At 38.2% G+C, this 22,785-nt stretch overlaps 1 protein-coding gene across 1 annotated transcript in view; it reads right to left on the bottom strand.

Moving 5' to 3' along the window:
- Positions 1 to 16,518, bottom strand: part of LOC138741995 (sodium- and chloride-dependent neutral and basic amino acid transporter B(0+)-like) — a 92,319-nt gene extending 75,801 nt beyond the window's left edge. Inside the window, exons 1-2 of the mRNA XM_069896191.1 lie at positions 16,501 to 16,518; positions 9,048 to 9,237 (exon numbers count right to left, since the gene is read on the bottom strand). Of these exons, the coding sequence (XP_069752292.1) occupies positions 9,048 to 9,237; positions 16,501 to 16,518 (208 nt within the window). The remainder of the gene's footprint in view (positions 1 to 9,047; positions 9,238 to 16,500) is intronic.
- Positions 16,519 to 22,785: the final 6,267 nt, after the last annotated feature.

Raw genomic sequence — 22,785 nt, 5'->3', positions numbered from 1 at the left:
TGGCTAGTTCTTCTGAAATGGTCTTGAAGGGACAAGTTATTTGTGAGATTCAGGATTTCTCTTTGTCAAGGTTATAATCAAGTGAAAGGTAACCAGGTCGGCTTCTCTTTTCTTTCTTTTCTAATTGTATTCTTTTTATTTTTCTCTTTCTTCCTTCTTTCTTTTCTATCCCTATTAGGGTTATTATTTGGGGAGGAGGTGGGGTTTTAATTTTCTTTTGGGGGGTTTTATAAAACCATCATGTACAATGGATTTGATGTGATTGCATTATTTTTTCTTTGGCTTGGCTTCGCGGACGAAGATTTATGGAGGGGGTAAAAAGTCCACGTCAGCTGCAGGCTCGTTTGTGGCTGACAAGTCCGATGCGGGACAGGCATTTTGTATATTGACATGAAACCATGTTTGGAAAATTTAAATATAATATTCCAAAAAGAAAAGATACTGCATCATCAAAATCTGGGCATCTACTCCCAAGATGAGGTCATCAATACTGGATCATCTGAGTTATTCTCCTGCTTCAAAAAACATGACTTCCCTCTACCACCATTGTTACAGAGTTCTGTGTTGTGTATTGGCCTATATGTTGAGTGGTTTTATGTTAGATAGTGACAGTTTGCCTAAGAGAGCCACGGTGAAGGTGGACTACTGAGTGAGTGGGAGATGGCTGAGCATGTGCAGAAAATGATCTAAAAATTTCTGGGCACAGCAACACTGGGTGGTGCTGTGGAGTGGAAGAAGGCCTAAAGCATGAGTCATCTTCTGAAGGACAGTTTAGAATGTTGGGATTTCAAAAAGTATGAACATTCTAAAGGCAGCCAAAAGGATCTGGATCAAGCCAGTGGTTCATCTCTCTGCAAGCAACACAAGACAACTTTGAATTTTGTGCTCTCTCTCTCTCTCTCTCTCTCTCTCTCTCTCTCTCTCTCTCTCTCTCTCTCTCTCTCTCTCTCTCTCTCTCTCTCTCTCTCTCTCTCTGTCTCAAAGATCTTTTGGCTTCAGTTTACCAAACAAACTGAATGTTGTTTATGATGTTTGCTTCAGTTGAGATTGAAGTTTTGTGAGTCTTGTTTGTTTTGTGTTTAAGTCTTTCTGTGGGCTGGTTGAAAATATAACTTAGACTTTAATTACATATGTTATATTTAGGCTGGGGAATTTATTAGTTTTACACTGTTATAGAAATTTACATAGTTACCAGTGGGCATTGTTATAAAAGGGGGGATTTTGAATTAAAGTTTGAAGGTAAATTTTTTGTTAATAAAGTAATTGTTCATCTTTACCCCTGTGGATATGCCTTCTTTGTGGTTGCTGTAACACCATCAATTCGACCCTAACTCATGTATCCTCCATTACCCACACATCTGGTCTAGCCCCCTCTGCCCCATGCACAAAAAGAACAGTATTCCCCTCATCCTCACTTTCCTTCCCACCAATCTCTGTATACTACATATCATCTTCCATCATCTGGGGCAACATGTTAGCGTAGTGGTTAGTACAGTGCTGTAACAAAGCCAGTGATCGTGATGGGGTTTAAATCCTATGCTGTCTGTTAAAAATTTGATGGTTCTCCCCATATCTGGCTCCAGTTTCTTCCTACCACTCAAAAATAGGTCAATTCAATGTAGAATGCATCTGTTTTAATATTAATATTTAGGTTAATGTTAGGTTATATTTCCTATAAATATGTTCGTGGAACAGGGTTATACACAAACAACATACAAATCATTCAGAATTGAGGTCATCTTTCAGAGTTGTGACATCTGCATACCAGAGTTATGAAGGTCACATGTTTCCAAGAAACTAGAGCTTGCAACTGTTAAAGATTCCAGTAAATGGTTACATAGTTTCAAAGAATTGAGACTGAGTAACTTGATGATGTAATGTCACATGATTTTGAGAAATATATTGGAAAATTCAGACATTTTGAGCCAGTTCAGCAGTCAAGACTTGTGGAACACATAGGAGTTGGACCCTTGTGAAAGACAGGGTTGAATTGCAGTAACTAAAATAGGTGCTGTTATGTCTTACTCCTAATAAAAGGGGAATTCAGAAATAAGTGGATTTCAAAAGGGAGACCACTTTCTGACTGCTTTTCTGTTGAAAATAAAGAGTGCAGCCTCATCGTGGAAGGAAACTCCATGACTTAAGACAAGAGGGAGTTGAAGATCACTAATGTGAAAGATTAAGAAGAAATCTCTCTGGGAAAATGGCTCAACAAGATTTGTGTGCTTGAGAAAATCTAGGAACTTGATTGTTAACCAATACTTTGTAATTGCTTTTAAGCAACAATTTAGAAATCGGGTGCATCACTCTTGCTTTCTAATTGCTTGTGAACCACAATTTTAAAATGATCCTCAAAGTTCAACAACATGTTTGAAACTGAACTTTAAAATGGAATTTTTCAATTCTCTATTTTGTATACATATCTTTTCTTTTTTTTAAATTTTTAAATTTTTCACACTATGAACCATATTAACCAAAATACACACAACCATTTCTCTCTTGAATATACACAATGTTATTTTCTCCCCTTTTTCTCCTCTCTCTTCCCTCCCTCCTTCCCACCCCCCTCCAATCCCATTAAACGTTCAACATATACAATACAATAAACCCATTAAACAATGTCATCACACAATGAAAATAAACAAAAAAAATTGTGTCATCTACTTTTACACACTGGGTCAGTTCATTTCGTCTTCTTCTCATTCTATCATTTTAGGGGGTGGAAGTCCCATGTACGGTTCCCAAATTTGTTCAAATATAATATGACCTTATTTTTTAAATTTTATGTTATTTTTTTCCAATGGAATACGTTTATTCATTTCCAAGTAATATTGCTGTACTCTCAGGCTCTCATCTGATTTCCAGGTTGACATTATACATTTTTTTTTTCTACAGCTAAGGCTGTAGAAATCTTTTTTGTACTTCATCCAGTTTGAGGCCTAATTCTTTACTTCTTATATTACTTAGAAGAAAGATCTCTGGATTTTTTGGTATGTTGCTTTTTGTGATTTTATTTAATACCTGATTTAGATCTTCCCAAAACTTTTCACTTTCTCACATGCCCAAATTGCATGTACTGTTGTTCCCGTTTCCTTCTTACGTCGAAAACATCTATCTGATACTGTGGGGTCCCATTTATTTAACTTTTGGGACATGATATATAGCCTGTGTAACCAATTATATTGTATCATGGGTAACCTTGTGTTTATTGTATTTCTCATAGTTCCGGAGCATAGCTTTTCCCATATTTCATTTTTTATCTTTATGTTTAGATCTTGTTTCCACTTTTGCTTGGGTTTACATCTTATTTCAACGTTTTCTTTTTCTTGCAGCTTGATGTACATGTTTGTTATAAATCTTTTAATTATCATTGTGTCTGTAATCACATATTCAAAGCTGCTTCCTCAGCCTGCTTCCCAATTTGTCCTTTAAGTAGGTTTTCAGTTGGTGGTATGCAAACATTGTACCATGAGTTATTCCATATTTGTACTTCATATGTTCAAAAGATAATAAATTAATCCCAAAAAAACAATTTTCTATTCTTTTAATCCTTTTTCTCTCTCATCCTCTAAAGGAAAGGTTATCTATTGTGAAAGGGATTAGTTAATTTTGAGTCAATAATAATTTTGGTAGTTGGTAATTTGTTTTTTTTCCTTTCTTTGTGAATCTTCTTCCAAATTTTGAGCAGATGGTGCAGTACTGGTGAACTTCTATATTGCACCAATTTTTATCCCACTTATAAAATATATGTTCTGGTACCTTCTCCCCAATTTTATCTAGCTCTAACCTGGTCCAATCTGGTTTTTCCTTTGTTTGATAAAAATCTGATAGATATCTTAATTGTGCTGCTCTATAATAATTCTTAAAGTTTGGTAGCTGTCAGCCCTCTTGTTTGTACCATTCTGTTGATTTATCTAGTGCTATCCTTGGTTTCCCCCCTTTCCATAAGAATTTTCTTATTATTTTCTTTAGCTCATTGAAGAATTTCTCTGTTAAGGGAATTGGGAATGATTGAAATAGATATTGTATCCTTGGGAAGATATTCATTTTAATGCAATTTACCCTTCCTATCAGTGTTAGCGGTATATCTTACCAATGTTCTAAGTCATCCTGTAATTTCTTCATTAATGACTGATAATTTAATTTGTATAAATGGCCTAGATTATTATCTAGTCTAATACCTAGGTATCGGATTGCTTGTTTTCCCTTTACATGGTGATTCTTTCTTAAACTTTGTGAAATCCGCATTATTCATTGGCATCGCTTCACTTTTATTTGTGTTGATCTTGTACCCCGATATTTCTCCATATTCCTTCAATTTCTAATGTAATTCTTTTATTGATAATTCTGGTTCTGTTAAGTATACTATGATGTTATCTGCAAATAGACCGATTTTATATTCCTTCTCTTTTATTTTTATGCCTTTTATTTTATTTTCTGTTCTTATCCATTCTGCCAATGGTTCTAAACAGTGAGGGAGATAGTGGACATCCCTGCCTAGTTGACCTGCTTAATTTAAATTGGTTCGATATATATCCATTTACTGTCACCTTCGTCAATGGTCCCTTATATAATACTTAATACAATTAATATATTTCTTTGGTAGGTTGAACCTCTGTAGTACTTTGAATAAATAATTCCATTCTACCCTGCTAAAGCAACCGCCACTGTTGGCATCTTATTTCCTTGTACTGCATGGATTAAGTTAATGAACTTACAGATATTGTCCGTTGTTCATCTTTTCTTATTAAATCCAGTTTGATCTAGTTTTACTGTTTTTGGTACACAGTTGGCCAATCTGTTTGCTAATAGTTTTGCTATGATCTTATAATCTGAGTTAAGTAGAAATATTGGTCTATACGATTCTGGTGTGAGTGGATCTTACCCCATCTTTCGTATTACTGTAATTATTGTTGTTTTACATGAATCTGGCATATTTTGTGTTTCTTCAGTCTGATTCATTACTTCCAGGAGAGGAGGAATTAATGTCTTTAAATGTTTTATAGAATTCTATTGGGAGTCAGTCCTCTCCAGGCGTTTTATTGTTCGGAGGCTTTTTTAATATATCCTGTATTTCCTCTATTTTAAATGGTTTTATCAGTTTGTTTTGCTCCTCTTCTTGCAATTTTGGTAGTTCAATTTTAGTTAGAAACTCATCTATTTTGTCTTCTTTCCCTTCATTCTCAGTTCGGTATAATTGCTCGTAGTTTTAATTGATCTCTGTTGGGTTATATGTAATTTGTTTGTCCTTTTTCCTTGATGCCAATACCATTCTTTTAGCTTGCTCTGTTTTAAGCTGCCAAGCTAGTATTTTGTGCATTTTTTCTCCTAGCTCATAATACTTCTGCTTTGTCTTCATTATGTTCTTCTCCACCTTATACGTTTGTAGTGTTTCGTATTTTATTTTTTTGTCCGCCAATTCTCTTCTTTTTGTTGTATCTTCCTTTGTTGCAAGTTCTTTTTCTGTACTTACTATTTCCCTTTCCAGCTGTTCTATTTCCTGATTGTAGTCCTTCTTCATCTTAGTTACATAACTTATTATCGGCCCTCTGATGAAGGCTTTCATTCCATCCCATAATATAAATTTGTCTTTCACTGATTCCATATTTATTTCAAAGTACATTTTAATTTGGCACTCAATAAATTCTCTAAAATCCTGTCTTTTAAGTAGCATGGAGTTTAATCTCCATCTATGTGTTCTTGGTGGGATGTCCTCCAGTTCTATTGCTAATAGCAGGTGTGAGTGATCAGATAAAAATCTAGCTTTATATTCCATTTTCCTAATTCTCCCTTGGATATGGGCTGACAACAGGAACAGGTCAATCCTTGAGTATGTTTTATGTCTACTCAAATATTATGAGATTTCCTTCTCCTTTTGGGTGTTGTCTCCTCCATATATCCAAAAGTTGCATTTCCTGCATTGATTTAACCATAAATATGGCTACTTTGTTCTTTCTGCTAGTCTTTTGTCCAGTTTTATCCATCTTTGAATCCAAATTGAGGTTAAAGTCCCCTCCTATCAATATATTCCCCTGCGTATCTACAATCTTCAAAAAAATATCTTGCATAAACTTTTGATCTTCTTCATTAGGTGGATATACAGTGAGCAAATTCCAGAGTTCTAAATATATCTGACATTTTAACATTGATGCTGCCGTTACATGCCCTACCCAGTCTCTCCTTAATTTCTTGTGTTCTACTTCAGTTAGATGCGTTTCCTGCATGAATGCTATGTCTATCTTTTCTTTTTTCCATACATTTAATAGCCTCTTCCTTTTGGTTTGGTTATGTATTCCGCTAATATTTATAGTAATATAGTTCAACATGGCCATTTCATACTTTGTTTACATCTCATTTCTGCTTCCTCACCATATTTCATTTTCCCCATTTCCATTTCTCAGTTTTCTTTTTTTGAATGCACTGTATGACAACACTTCTAAAACATAAAATATTTCAACCATTCCCACATCTAAAATTCCCTTAACCCTAAGTGTTGCCCCCCTCTCTGAGTCGCCCCTTATCCCTTGCCAGGCAACCACAACTCCCCTCTCCATTCGGACTGTGAACCCGTTCGCAAGTGTCAACTGATTTCTCAGTGACTGTTATTCTCTCCCACCCAACCCCCTCCAGAAAATACTTTTATCTTCACATTACAACAGAACTCCCCCTAGTTTCTTCTCTTTTTCTTTTATGTTTTATTTATTTATTTTTAACCCCTCCTCTCTTTTCTCCCCTTCTCCCTTTCTTCCCTTTTCTTCCCTCCTTTAGTTCTTACTTATACATTCTTCTTACTTCTTTATATGAAGTTTGTCATCATTCTTGTTTTTGTTACATCTCTTCATCTCTCTGTCTGTCCTGCAGGCATTCTGCAAATTCTCGTGCTTTCTCCAGATCCGAGAACAGTTTGCTTTGCTGCCCCGGGATAATTATTTTAAGCACCGCTGGATATCTTAACATAAATTTATAGCCTTTCTTCCATAGGATCGATTTTGCTGCGTTAAACTCCTTCAGGAGCTCAAAACTTATGTCTGTGTAGAAAAATTTTTTTTGTATTCCAGTGGTTTTTTGTCTTCTCTCATTTTATTCATTGCCTTCTCCAATATATATTCTCTTGTCGTGTATCTCAGGAATTTTACTAAAACGGATCTTGGTTTATGTTGTGACTGTGGTTTCGGGGCTAATGTTCTGTGCGCCCTTCCTATTTCCATTCCTTCCTGCATTTCTGGCATTCCCAGGACTTTTTGGATCCATTCTTCTATAAATTATTTCATATCTTGCCTTCTTCATCTCCCTTAAGGCCACTATCTTTATATTGTTTCTCCTACTATAGGTTTCCATTATATCCATCTTCTGAGCTAACAACTCCTATGTTTCTTTAACTTTTTTGTCATTTTCTTCCAATTTTCTTTTTAAGTCCTTCACTTCCATTTCTACCCCCATTACACATTCTTCCACATTTTTTAATATTTTCCCTACATCTGTTATGACCAGCTCTATTCTACTCACTTTTTCTTCTGTACTTTTCATTTTTCTTTTCATTTCACTAAATTCTAGTGTCAGCCATTCTTTTCATGCTTTCATTTGTTCTTGAAATTTTTTTTATCTATGTACTGTCCATTCATTTTACCTCCTATTCCTCTGTGCAGAGCTTGGTATTCTGCTTCTTCTTCTTCTGTGTCTGCTCTTGGATTTGTGTCTTCTATTTCTCTTCCTTGTATCTGTGTCCCTTCTGACTTTCTTGTTGAGCTGCTTGTCTCAGTTTGTTGGGTTTTTTTTCTATAATGTCTTGATGTTCGTCCTCTTCTTCTGGGTTGGTTATCTGTTGTGTCTCTAGTTTCCTTTTTTCATTCTCATCCCTCCTGTTCCCATTGTTGTCTTTATTTTCCAGCTGGGAGCCCTGCTGTCGGATCTCTCTCAGCTGTTTGTGTAGTGAAATTTCACTCCACAGGTGGTCCCTCCCCTCCCGTCGGTGTTGTCCTTGTCATGAACAGTTGCGCACCCCTGTTTGGCTCCGTGAGCCATTTTTGCAGTCCTGCGGTTAGTGGGTCTTGACCCTACGGGTTCTCCTCCACTAATCTCAGGGAGTGGGCTCCTCTTTCTATGGCGGGTCCCTGCTTTTTCGTGCAGGTAAGGCCTTCACCTTTCTCTTCCGGCGTCTTTCTTTCATTTTTTCTTCCCGTTTTTGGCTTTTCTTTCAGGTGCCATTTTCTCCACACCTTTATTTTTTATTTGTTGTGATTTGTGTGTCTGGGGCTTTGCTTTTTCTTCACTTTTTTCCTTCTTTTCTGGAGAGGGCTGGTATTTTCCTACCAGCCACTACTCCATCATGTGACTCCTCTCTATACATATCTAACTGATAATCTCTGGGTTGTATGTGATGTCTCTGACAATAACTCTGACAATAACAATAATTCATTACAATCAATGCTCTTTTTTCTAATTATAAAGCTAACTAAAACATTTAACCAATTAAAAAGTTCATGAATTTCTGAATTAATGAGCTTGAACTATGCATTATGCTGATAAAGGGCAAAGACATTTTCTGGTGTCGTTTCTATTGTGCAACATTTAATTAGCATTTTAAATACTGACAGTTCCATCTTTAGGATAACTTGGAGAACTCTTCAGTTGATGTAAAAGAATCCCATAGAATATGGCAACATGGTAGCATAGCAGTTACCACAATGCTTTTACAGCGCCAGAAATTGGGACCGGATTCCAATCCCGTGCTGTCTGTAAGGGGTTTGTGCGTTTACCCCATTTCTACGTTAGTTTCCTCCGGTTTCCTCCCACCATTCAAAATATACTGGGGCTGTAGGTTAATTGGGTGAAACTGGGCTTATGGACCTCTTACTAAGCTGTATGTATAAAAAAAATTATTTCACATTGCACATTATTTTACAACTCATTTTAAGATGTGAGATTGGATTCAACATATCTTCTGTCAATAATACTAAAGACTATTATTCAGCTCAAAACCAATTCTCTTATCTACTGAATTTAATATTCCATCTAAATCAATAACATTATAAAGTACTCTACAGTACCTCCTCCATTCCTATATGCAAGGTAAGGAAATCTCCAGACATTGCCCAGACCCACAGCGCAGCCAATCATTGAGAGCAGGTAATCAGTCTTTGAGGACCAGTTCCCTCGCACCACATTCTCATTATTTTCATTCACAATAGTAGGCTGCTTGGCGGTGGGGGTGGGGTTTGGGGGAATCGGAGAGACAAACTCCAATTAGATACTGTCAAATTAAAACATACAGAAATAGACAATCTTTAACTAATTCAAGAAAATCAAACATTTAACAGTGAAAGTTTGCTAATTGGAATTTTGAATTCATTAAGAACATTCACAGTTTTGTTTGCTTATAATATATTACGATAAAATACTCACTCTGTATTCCAAAGGGATTGTTTGATGGTCACTCTCTGAGAATCTCGAAATAGCCGGTGCTCTTGTATCCATATTTGGACAATGCCAAATTCATCCACCTATTCTGAGGCTATTAAGTAGAACGCTAACAGTCAAGTGCCTTTCAATTTACTCCTGTGCTATTGTGTTCCACACCAGACAACGACTCTTCCACATTTAGAAAGCAACAGCTCAATCTGTCTGAAGGAAAGTCATCTTAGTTACTTCAGGTGTTAGTGGTGCGCAAAGCCTCCAAGGTTTATTGGTGACTTTTCACAGACTATGCTTTTATCAGTCATGCTTGCACTTGTTGGTAGTCCGCACTCATGAACGGTCGTGGACTACAGCCAAACTATAAAGAGGTTTAAGCAACTAGATGCTTATTCCCTGCCACATATCTCAGACATGGTAATCCAGATTGCACAATACAAGCTATACTCCACAATTGCAAAGCTCACTGTCTGTAGTACAGGTATACAATCCTTTATCCGGACATCTAAAATCCGGAAAACTCCAAAATCCGGCCAGTGGGGAGAAAGGTGGCAGCGCGAGTCGGGCGGGCGAGGGAGGTGGAGGGAGATGGCAGGGTGACTGGAAGCGGGTGGGGATGGATATGGCAGCACAATTTGGGTAGGCTTAAATATGGTTTTCCAAAATCTGGAAAAATCCAAAATTCGGAACACACTGTCCCCCAGGGGTTCCGGATAAAGGATTGTGTACCTGTACAGAGATCCTTTCATCTCTCAGACATTCATTTCATTTAGCATATTTGAATATTCATTGTATTCAGTACTCTGAATATTTATTGTTGTGAATATTTATTGATCAATCCTTTTACATTTATTATCATTTTTTCTGTCTCATTGCATACTGTGGTAACTTAACTTGTTCTATAGTAGTTGGTGTATCTTATAAAACAGTGTGGCTGCACCATTTTGATTCATCAGTACATTGTCCGTACTGATATAATGTTACATGTCTTACCATAGTGTCTTGCTATCGTTAGAGAATTCTATTTCTTGTTCCTATCAACTAATTGAACACAACTTCCCTATTTAATTGAAATGTAACGGGACTTCAATATATGACATCTTAAAAGCAGTATGTGTTCACTCTGCAATTTGTAGGTATCTGAAATAAGAATTGAACTGAAATTTAAATGTAATCTGTGGTCTAGTAGTGTAATGGAGGCTCAGTGAATAACTCACCTGGACCTGCGCGATATGGTAAACCCAAGATGAGCATCACATATTGCAGAGGGATTAAAGGGTTAACAGAAGCAACCTGTAGAGTTCCAGTAATTAAGGACCATCATTTCAAAACAGTTTGAAGCCACGGTAAATGCAATTTAATGCACCCTTTTATAGGAATAGAAAATAAAGTGAAAAGTAAAGGACATTGAAAATTAATATTAGTTGAAAATAGAGAATCAACTTCAATGATCAAAGTTTAGAGGAGAAGTGAAAAAAGGTGTTACGGGCCCAGATGACCCCAAAACCTAGCAACAATAGAAATTCACCAAGACAAATGGTTACTTAAACAGATGTCATTTTTAATTTTCTTTAAACATAAAAACAGGAACAAATTTTAACTTATTACTATTAACTTAACCTAACTTAATCCCCTTCTAATTCTAGGTGAATGTGTATGTAATGGGTGTGTAAGTTCAGAAAAGTTCTTTGATTCACAGTCCAATCTCGCTTCTCACTACTCTAAGTTCACCAGTATCAGACAATTCTCATACTGTGCACAGAATTTAACATTTATGAATTTTCACCAAGCTCAGGTGTTTAAAAGTAATTGGTTACAACTCAGGAAGGTTCTCAATGGTTTCAGAGAGAGATTCGTTGCTTGTTGGACACACACAAACTGATTTACTCCAAGACACTTCAGTGTCTTGCTGAAGAAACTTTTTCCAAATGATAACCTCTTCTTCTGCAGGTCACCACAAAGTTCCTTTTTGTTTCCCTTATTTCAGGTGAAACACTCTAGCCAGCCATTTCCTCCTGTATGGAGCACATGGGTTATATAAACAGGCTGAACTCAGAACTCACAACTCTACAAAATGGAATTTTAAACAAGCTGCCAGCTTGCCATGCTGCAGAAACCAGTTCTCTCTCTCTCTCTCTCTCTCTCTCTCTCTCTCTCTCTCTCTCTCTCTCTCTCTCTCTGCTTGCAAAACCACATGATCTTCTTGGAATAGCAAACTGCATTCAGACAAATTGGGGCACTGGACCCAAACTTCTGAGTCCGTTCAATTGTTGCTTTCAAATCAATAATCCATTACTTCACAGGATGCCCAATTAACACCTACTTGTGAAGTCTCTATAGGCATTCTTCAAAGTTTTTGCAAGGGCACCCGGACCCTCGACTGTCTGGCTTAAGAAGAGCTCTGGCATTTTAAATGAGGTCTGTTTTCTGAAGTGTTTGTGTTTATTTGTGACCTATACTACCTCCACAATCTATCTCCTTCAAAAACATATCTATATACAATATAAAATATGATATAAACCATCACAGAAGTAAAATGGATAAAATAAATCTATAGGAATAGTCTAGTAAGGAAACTGAAAAATGAACAAGTACTAAATGTAATGATGCAATGGGGGTGTTTATTGAGAGAAACAAATCATCAAACCCAGTACAAGTCCTTGGCGTGCACAAGTAATAGTCGTCAAAAATGGCATGAAATATAGAGTGGTTGTGGACAACAGCCAAACTATAAAGAGGTTTAAGCAACTAGATGCTTATTCCCTGCCACATATCTCAGACATAGTAAACCGGATTGCACAATACAAAATATACTCCACAATTGATTTGATTTGAAATCAGCCTACCATCATGTGCCCATTCAAAAGGATGAAAGGCAGTTTACTGCTTGTGAGGCAGAAGGCAGACTATTTCAATTTAAATGGGTCCCTTTTGGAGTGACCAATGGTGTTTCAGTTTTCAAAAGAGAAATAGATAAACTGGTAGGCGCTTGAAAGCCACCTACCCTTATCTGGACAATATCACTGTGTGTGCAAGGACTTAAATGATTGTAAGTTCCTCAAGGTGGCCAAGGATCTGAACTTGACCCTCAACAATGACAAGTGTGTATACTGCACTGAATGCCTGGCTATACTGGGCTACATTGTGAGTACAGCAAAATCAGTGAGAATGAGACCACTTATGGAGCTTCCCCCACCTGCGATGCAGAAGTCCCTCAAGCGCTGCCTGGGTGTTTTCTCCTATTATGTTCATTGGGTACCAAATTATGCAGATAAGGCATGGCCACTGTTTAAAACAACTAGTTTTCCTCTGTCTGAAGAAACCTCCGTGCTTTTGAACACATCAAAAAGGATATAGTCAAGGCGACAATGTCAGCTATTGATGAGGATTTACCATTCCAAGTGGAATCTGACAAGTCTGATTGGACTTTAGCAGCAACACTAAATCAAGCTGGTAGACCTGTGGCCTTTTTCTCTCGTACATTACATGGGCCAGAGTTCAGGCAATCCTCTATTGAAAAGGAAGCGCAAGCCATTGTAGAATCCATTTGCTATTGAAGACAATAGCTGGAAAGAAATTCACATTATTGACTGTTCAAAAATCTGTTGCCTACATGTTCAACACTAAATTGAAGAACAAGATTAAAAATGATAAGATCATACATTGGCGAACTAAGCTCTCTACTTATAATTATGATATATTCTAGCGTCCAGGAAAGTTCAATGACCCCCCCACCCCCCCCCAGATGCTCTTTCTCGCATGACCTGTGCAATCCTGGAGTTGGACTATTTGAAAGGTCTTCATGATCACCCAGGGGTCACTAGATTTTATCATTATATTAAGTCCCTCAATTTGCCAAACTCTCTAGAAGACATTAAAAAAATTGACTAGCGAGTGTCCAGTCTGTGCGGAGTGTAAACCACGCTATTACAGACCTCCCACTTCTATGCTGATAAAAGCATCTAGACCCCTCAAATGCCTCAGCATTTGGATTTTAAAGGACCTCTATCCTCAATCAGAATGTCTTCTTCCTTAACATCATTGATGAATTATCTCATTTTCCCTTCACCATACCATGTTTTTAAACATTTTTATTTAATTTTTCAAATTACACACAAAGAAAATACATAAAATTACACCTCCCCCCCCTTATAACACAAAAAAACACTAACAATCCTAAAATATCTTCCCCCAATCCCCCCTCCCCCCAAAAACTTACAACAAAAACCAACATTTCCTGATTGGTGTGCCAAATTCATTACAGTTAATTAATTCTTATAGCCATGCATTTAAAATATAATCCCCACATATCGATAAAAAAGAATAATTATTTTTCACATTATATGTTTATCTTTCTAAATGCAAAGAAGACTGTAATTCATTATGCCATCTTCGCAAATTTAGTTGTATATCATTCTTCCATGTAACCGCTATGAATTTTCTCGCTACTGCTAAAGTGAACTTTAAAAAAGCTAAATATGGTTTAGGCATTCTTAAATCAACAAGTGGAGCCTTATCATAACCCATAAACATAACTTTGGATCCAACTGAATATCCATTTTAAACAAATCTCTCAAAAATTTTATTATTTCCTCCCAAATATATTTAATTTTCTTAAACGATCAAACTGAATGTAGAAAAGTTCCTTTCTGTTCTCTACATCTAAAATATAAATCTGTTATACTAAATCCACATCTTTTCAATTTCTCAGGAGTTAACTATAATTGATGCAAAAAATTATAATTAACCATATTATATCTCACATTAATTAATTTTGTAACACTGTCTACACACATTTGTGACTATTCTTCCTCTACCAATACAATATTTAAATTGTTTTCCCATTTCTCTTTAATTTTATAGATATTTAATTTTTCCAATTTTTTCCTGCAGCAATCTATACATATCAGAAATAAAACCTTTTTCACTTTCATCTTCAATCAGTAATTCAAATTTTGTTTGACTTGGAAAATTTATTTCCTTACCATAATTCTTTACAAAATCTCAAAATTGATAGTAAGCAAACAAAGAATTTGATGCAATACCATATTTCTCCAGTAATCTATTAAATGAACAAAACTTCACTCCATCAAAACAGTTTATAACATTAACTATTCCTTTACTTTTTCCAATCCTTTAAATAAGGACTATTCAATGATAAAGGAATTAATTTATTCTGATATATTGGTGATCATATTGAAATCATCCGTTTAAACCGTACAAAACAAAGGACTCTACATCACCTTTGTTGACCTCACCAAAGCCTTTGACACCGTGAGCAGGAAAGGGCTTTGGCAAATACTAGAGCGCATCGGATGTCCCCCAAAGTTCCTCAACATGATTATCCAACTGCACGAAAACCAACAAGGTCGGGTCAGATACAGCAATGAGCTCTCTGAACCCTTCTCCATTAACAATGGCGTGAAGCAAGGCTGTGTTCTCGCACCAACCCTCTTTTTAATCTTCTTCAGCATGATGCTGAACCAAGCCATGAAAGACCCCAACAATGAAGACGCTGTTTACATCCGGTACCGCACGGATGGCAGTCTCTTCAATCTGAGGCGCCTGCAAGATCACACCAAGACACAAGAGAAACTTGTCCGTGAACTACTCTTTGCAGACGATGCCGCTTTAGTTGCCCATTCAGAGCCAGCTCTGCAGCGCTTGACGTCCTGCTTTGCGGAAACTGCCAAAATGTTTGGCCTGGAAGTCAGCCTGAAGAAAACTGAGGTCCTCCATCAGCCAGCTCCCCACCATGATTACCAGCCCCCCCACATCTCCATCGGGCACACAAAACTCAAAACGGTCAACCAGTTTACCTATCTCGGCTGCACCATTTCATCAGATGCAAGGATCGACAATGAGATAGACCACAGACTCGCCAAGGCAAATAGTGCCTTTGGAAGACTACACAAAAGAGTCTGGAAAAACAACCAACTGAAAAACCTCACAAAGATAAGCGTATACAGAGCCGTTGTCGTACCCACACTCCTGTTCGGCTCCGAATCATGGGTCCTCTACCGGCATCACCTACGGCTCCTAGAACGCTTCCACCAGCGTTGTCTCCGCTCCATCCTCAACATCCATTGGAGCGCTTTCATCCCTAACGTCGAAGTACTCGAGATGGCAGAGGTCGACAGCATCGAGTCCACGCTGCTGAAGATCCAGCTGCGCTGGATGGGTCACGTCTCCAGAATGGAGGACCATCGCCTTCCCAAGATCGTGTTATATGGCGAGCTCTCCATTGGCCACCGTGACAGAGGTGCACCAAAGAAAAGGTACAAGGACTGCCTAAAGAAATCTCTTGGTGCCTGCCCCATTGACCACCGCCAGTGGGCTGATATCGCCTCAAACCGTGCATCTTGGCGCCTCACAGTTCGGCGGGCAGCAACCTCCTTTGAAGAAGACTGCAGAACCCACCTCACTGACAAAAGGCAAAGGAGGAAAAACCCAACACCCAACCCCAACCAACCAATTTTCCCCTGCAACCGCTGCAACCGTGTCTGCCTGTCCCGCATCGGACTTGTCAGCCACAAACGAGCCTGCAGCTGACGTGGACATTTACCCCCCTCCATAAATCTTCGTCCGCGAAGCCAAGCCAAAGAGTGAATCTGTGGAATTTTCTGCCCAGGGAAGCAGTTGAGGCTATTTCATTAAACATACTTAAGGTTTTGTTATATAGATTTTTACATAAAAAGAGGAATTAAGGGATATGGGGAAAAATAAAATAGGTGGAGCTGAGTCAATGATCAGATCAGCCATGATCTTATTGAACGGGGAGCAGGCTCGACAGGCTGGATGGCCGACTCCTGCTCTTATTTCTTATGTTCACAGATTTGTACCAGACCATTACAAACATCAGAAAAACTTGATGCGCTGGACCGGTGGCATCTGGTATCTGGGGAGGAATAGATCTGAAGGTATTTTACTTTTTCCTTGGCTTTCAAAATTATAATGCAATAAAAATAATATAACTTTGGAAGAGTGGACAGAACATCAAATTAGGCTACCCATGAATTTTGATTTGTTTCCAAGCCAAAATACTTTGGCACCCATAGCCTAACCAATGCACTTTCCCTGCTCTCTTACCATGGGTGCAATCACCATTCCCCTGAACTCTGGTACTATCATAGATATTTTTCTGATAAAGAATGCCATAGAGAAAAACATTAAGAAGAAAAAAGATGAAAGATTATCAAGAAAAAGAATCATCCAAACGTCAGAGATTGGGTGCCTACTTTTCATTCGGCAAGCACATGATGTCCGATGCATCAAAAGTGGAAACCTCTGAAGGCTTGCTACCTGGCTTCAGCACCCTGGCTGCTGTCGCTACACAGGTGGTGGAAATGGAGCACCTAGAAGACGTGACCACTTCAGCAGACTATCGTCCAGAGGATGAAGGTGACACAGTAAGACTAGGTGTGATCATTGACACACATATGGAATACCCAACAGTTCCACACCTGTTTTGTGAAACATCTATAACATCTGATCTAGTACGTGCTCTTCTTCAATTAGGCCCTTGTCAGCCAATTTGGAGTACTGTGTACAGTTTTGGTCACCAAATTATAGGAAAGATATAAACAAAATAGAGAGAGTGCAGAGAAGGTTCACAATAATGTTGACAGGATTTCAAGGTTTGAGTTACAGGGATAGGTTGTGCAGACTAGGGCTTTTTTCTCTGGAGCATAGAAGATTGAGGTGTTTAAGATTTTAAAAGGGACAGACAGAATAAATGTGCATAGGCTTTTTCAATTAAGAGTGGGGGAGATTCAAACTAGAGGGCATGGTTTAAGGTTGAAGGGGGAGAATTATAAGGGGAACATGAGGGGAAATTTCTTTACGCAGAGGGTAGTGGGGATGTGGAATGAGCTTCCGGCAGACGTGGTCGAGGCGGGATCATTGGTTACATTTAAGGAAAGACTGGATCGTTACATAGATAGGAGGAGACTAGAGGGGTATGGACCAGGTGCTGGTCAGTGGGACTAGGAGGGTGGGGATTTGCTACAGCATGGACTAGTAGGGCCGAACTGGCCTGTTCTGTGCTGTAAGTGGTTATATGGTCTCAAAGATAATTTTGACAGTTTTCCAAAAGATGAAGCTGGATGTCATTTCAGTGCAACTTGGTACAAGAAATCAGTTAAAAGTGGTTGTAAAATGGACAGGCATGGGCTGGTTTACCCACCAAGAGCAAACACTCTACTTTGATTTGCTTGTTGGCTTTTTGCAAATTGGTCAGATAGTTGGAATGTTCGAAAAACTGGTTGCAAGATTTTTGCTAAAGGTACACACAAAATTGAAAAACATGAAAAATGTGAGTCACAAAAAAGCAGAGAAAACTCTTTTTCCTGCCAAATTTTGTTTGTTGAATGACAGAAGTGTCTTTGCTGGCCTTGTAACTGTGGACAGAAAAGAGATAGAGAAAAATAGGATGATTCTAACCCATATTATAAATGCGGTTCTCCATTTGGGAAAACAGGAATTGCATTCCATGGTCATCACAAGTATCAAGGTTTAGGTTCCCCAAGTACAAATGAAGGCAATTTTTTGGAACTTACTAAGGTGTTTGCCAAAAAATGATACATAACAGGAGCAACATTTATTACTGAGTGACCGAAATGCAACATATCTCAGCCCTGACATTCAAAATTATCTGATACAGTCCTTATCAGTCCAGGTTCTATCAAACATAATAGCTGAAATCAAGGTGGCAAAATACTTTGCAATAATTGTTGACTCTACTATTGATATCGGCAGAACTGATCAATTTTCTTTATCCTTGTGATATGTAACAGTAAATGATGATGCAGTGGGATGATTTATTCAATTCAGTGAATAGCCTGGAGCAAAGGCAGAAGATTTTTTTCAACATTATTCTTCCAGCAATCAAAAATCCAGGGCTGGGTATAGGGGTCAGTCTTACGATGGAGCAAGCACCATGTCGGGAGAAATATCTGGTCTCCAAACAAAGATTAGGGAAGTTGCTCCAAATGGACTCTTTATGCACTGCTGGGCACAGAATTTAAATTTAGTTCTAATTGATGCAGTAAGCTCCAATATTCAAACCAAGTTGGGGTTTTTTTGGAACTCTAGAAAGTTTCCATACCTTTTTTTCTTGCAGTTTACCGAAGGGTAAACTGGAAAGTTCTTATGAATTCTTAGTTCTTCTTATATTCTGGAGTTAAAGTGCTAGACAAGACTTTCAATTTACCCACATATTTATAGCAGAGAGTCTAGATCTGGTTACGGATTCTCATTTGATTCAGCTTTTTGAAAAAGATATGAAAAACATGCAAAATGAGTATGAATCTCAATTCAAACAGATTGAGAATGAAGCCACCAAATTGGTGAGAAAATATGACATTAATACAGATTACAAACAGGACAGAGAATGTAAAAGAAAAAGATTCCATGGAGAAATTGTAGAGGATGAAGGAATATTTGAGGCCCGAAAAAAAATTCAAAGTTGAATCCTACCTTGTGTCCTTAGATTCTGTTCTAAATAGCTCAAGGAAAAGATCTGAGTACTTTAAAAACATGGCTTCTAAATTTAAATCCAAAACATTTTAATAATGCAAATAATCTGAACAAATTAGAACTTTTAGCAGACATGCTAATTTATGGCAAACTATAGTTGAAAACCCCAGCTGTTAGCCAAGTCAGTACAGTGGTAAACTGAAATAATTGATTATTTGGTTTTAAACAGATGAATCCCTGTGTGTTTGTTCGAGATCTGTTGTCTTGGTGCAGTGTTTAAAAAAATGTTCACAAAAGGGAGAAAAGGTTGGGGTGGGCAAGCAAAGATACAAGAGAAACGGTACAAGTGTTTTTTTTTCCATACAAAGACATGTACAAAGAGATCATGTGTACTAGCAGCGAGGCAAATTCAAGTGTCGAGAAACTGAACATCAACAATGTACTAAAATTTACGATCGCCGATGACATGTGTTCCAGTTATCATAACCTGTCCACATGGCACCACGTATTTCTGACTTTACCAATAACTAGCACAGTTGCGGAATGGTCCTTGAGTCAGTTCAAAAACCTTCCTTATACAATGAGCGAGGATAGGTTGTCTGGGTTAGCTTTGGTCTCCATGGCTACTGAGGTCGATTATAACAAAGTAACAGATAACTTTGCTGGAATGAAGCAATGCGAAAGAAGACGTGGTCGTTGCTTCATACATTTTTCATATTGCTTCATTTTGTCTTCAGTTTACATTTAAAATGTAAAATAAATAAAAAATGTGTTTTATTATGTTTAGATTTTAAATAATCTTAAATTGTTTCTTCCTTGTGTTTTGATGTTAATAAAAACATAATGGATTTAAAATCATTTACACTTAAAATTATTTGGTATGTGTCGTGGATGTGGCACTGTTTTTTATGTGCTCTCTCCCCTGACTCTAGAACCTGGCTACACCCCTGTATCTTTATATAACGGATAGGCCATAAAATGTTGGTAATCAATAACCTTTGACGCTCAGAAAAGGAATATCCCAAGCAGCTAAACGGTCATTTGGAAATTCTCAGTTTATCCATCTCTGAATGGTGCCGGTTGCTTTCATCATCAGGTGGGAATGTGGGGAGCAGAGGATTAACATCCTAATACACGTTTTGATATTTTAGAACTGTCACGTCTCTCAAATGCTCATTTGTGGCAAACTATAGTTGAAAACCCCAGCTGTTACCCAAGTCAGTACAGTGGTAAACTGAAATAATTGATTATTTGGTTTTAAACCGATGAATCCCTGTGTGTTTGTTCGAGATCTGTTGTCTTGGCGCAGTATTTAAAAAAATGTTCACAAAAGGGTGAAAAGGTTGGGGTGGGCAACCGAGGATACAAGTGAACGCCGAATGGATTACAGAACAGATTGTAGAGTATCACGTAACAGCCTTGGTCATATATTCCCCTGCAGAATAGAAACTGCTACTGAACATTTGCATCCAAACACAAGCATTCTTTCACATCTCAAATCAATTTTGTTTCAGACCTCTCGTCTCCTTTCAGTGCATTCTTAGCCATGAAGAAACAGTGGACTATGTTCAATAATTACTGATCTGACATGTTTGATCTGACTTGTTTTTAAATTGAGAATCAGAGCAAAAATAAGATGCACAGTTGCCCGTGAGTAACAGAGTGGCTTAAGAGTATTGGTAGTATTGAAATCAGTCTGTTTTGTTGCAGTGTAAATAGCAATCACTGGTCACCATCTAATTGTTTTCCAGGAGACATACACGTTGATCTCCTTTTGATACTCTGGACATTCATCAACAATACTTAATTTACGGCAACAAATGGAGATATCTGCGCTCTCCACTTGCCTGCTCCCAATAAATAACCACGGGTGTATATGCAGTTGGACGTTGCCCGAATGGACGTTATGCGATGCATGACTGTATTCATATATTGTATACAAAAAATAAATAAGTAATGTTTAGTGAATGTGAGTGTATCAGATGGTTAGTGTGAGCAGTTCATTTGGCTTGTGACGGAGTATTTAGAGGTGGTTTGGGAGGAATTGTTAGAGCAGCTTGTACACACGCATTTTAAAAGACAGAATATTTGCAGGACTTTTGCAGAATGCTTTTTGAAAGAGGCAACAAAGTATCGACAGCAGCTTACCTGGGAGAACATGTGATCTTTGCAGACAGAGGAGAAGAGTTTTGTTCTCAGAGAGGAGGGTGTGAAACACAGAGGAGAAACACAGAAATCAGTTCCTGGAGGGCAAGATGGCAAATTTTGGAAGGCTGCCTGGTCAACGGAGAAGACTGGCAGTCTGAAAGTTGACCTGAAAGAAAGAGTATCATCTGGAGAACCCTGAAGGGGGCAAGTTTCGTTGACAAGATTGATTGAGAAGGAATCAGTTGCGGATGTCCTGGAAAAGGAATTTCTCTCTGAAAACCAGCAAGAACCCTCCTGAGTGGTAACCATTTGCTTGTTAAGCACCAAAGCCTGGTGAACTTTGTTAATGCTAACTTCTGTGCACAGAACAAGAATTCCCTGCAACCAGTGAGATTGGACTGTGATCCAAAGAACTTTTCTAATCTTAAATATACATTACACATGCCTGCACTTAGCATTAGAGGGGGGATTAAGTAGTTAGGTAGGTTAAGTAATAAGTTAAAGTTTAATTCTGTTTTCTTGTTAAATTGTAATTAAAGTACCTTTGTTTAAGTAACCCTGTGTTGTAGTGCATATCTATTGTGACTGGGTTTTGGGGTCCTCTAGACTCCATAACAGGCTGTTTTGCATTCCACTGCCCGAAGGAAGAAGTTCTGCTACTCCTGTATCTCTTTGCTGACTGGAACAGCTAAAAGATGCTGTGTGTGGGGTGGATAGGTCCTCAATGATTTTGCGCTCTTCAGACAATGATCATGGTAGATCATGTCGATGGTGAGGATGAGACTCCAGTGATCCTCTCTGCCAGTCTTATGACCAGTGGACCCCAAAACCCAGCAGCTACCATGTCACCTGTGATGCAGCTGGTCAGGGCACTCTGGATAGAGCTCCTATAGCAGGATGACATAATGGTACCCAATTTTCTCAGAAAGTGCAGTTGCTGTTGTGCCTTCCTGACAAGTGAGGAGATATGTGTCCGTGATAGGTTACTAGTTCAGTGAACTTCAAGGAACGTGGTTCTCTCCACTCTCTCCACTACAGAATTGTTGATGTGTAGTGGAAGGTGATCATTCCTAGTCCTCCTGAAAACCACAATCATCTCCTTTATCTTGTCCATATTTAGACTCAGGTTGTTACTCTTGCACTATGTCAGAAGATTTTTCACCTCTGCTCTGTAGTGCAGCTCATTGTTGTTGCTGACGAAGCCAACTAGTGTTGTGTCATCTGTAAACCTGATGATACTGTTGGAGCTGGATTTGGTGATGAATGAATAGGAGTGGGTCAGTAACATGAATAGAAATGGGCTAGCACACAGCCCTGAAGTGTGCCAGTGCTCACCATGATGGTGCTCTATGTTCTGCTATTGATCCGGGTAGATTGTGGTTTTTCCATTAGGAAGCCCAGAAACCAGTTACAGAGAAGGGTGTTGAGTCCCAGTGAGGACACCTTCTCCACCAGCCTCTGGGAAATGATCATATTAAGCGCTGAGCTGAAGTCAATGAACAGCAGCCTGGTGTATGAGGTGTTATTCTCCAGGTGAGTCAGGATGGAGTGAACAAACACGCCTATAGCATTGTCTGTGGAATAGATTCTTCTACAGACAAATTGAAATGTGTCCAGTTTCTCCGGGATGGTATGCTTTGATGCGCTCCATTAACAGATGCTCGAAGCATTTCAGAATGGTGGAGATCAATGCCACAGGGCAATAGTCAATGAAGCTTGTTATTATTGCCTCTTGGATACCAGGATGAT

This window comes from Narcine bancroftii, chromosome 8, assembly GCF_036971445.1.
Source record: "Narcine bancroftii isolate sNarBan1 chromosome 8, sNarBan1.hap1, whole genome shotgun sequence".
Taxonomy (NCBI): domain Eukaryota; kingdom Metazoa; phylum Chordata; class Chondrichthyes; order Torpediniformes; family Narcinidae; genus Narcine; species Narcine bancroftii.
The sequence above is the reverse complement of the archived record's forward strand: the minus strand, read 5'-3'. Positions and strand labels throughout refer to the sequence as shown.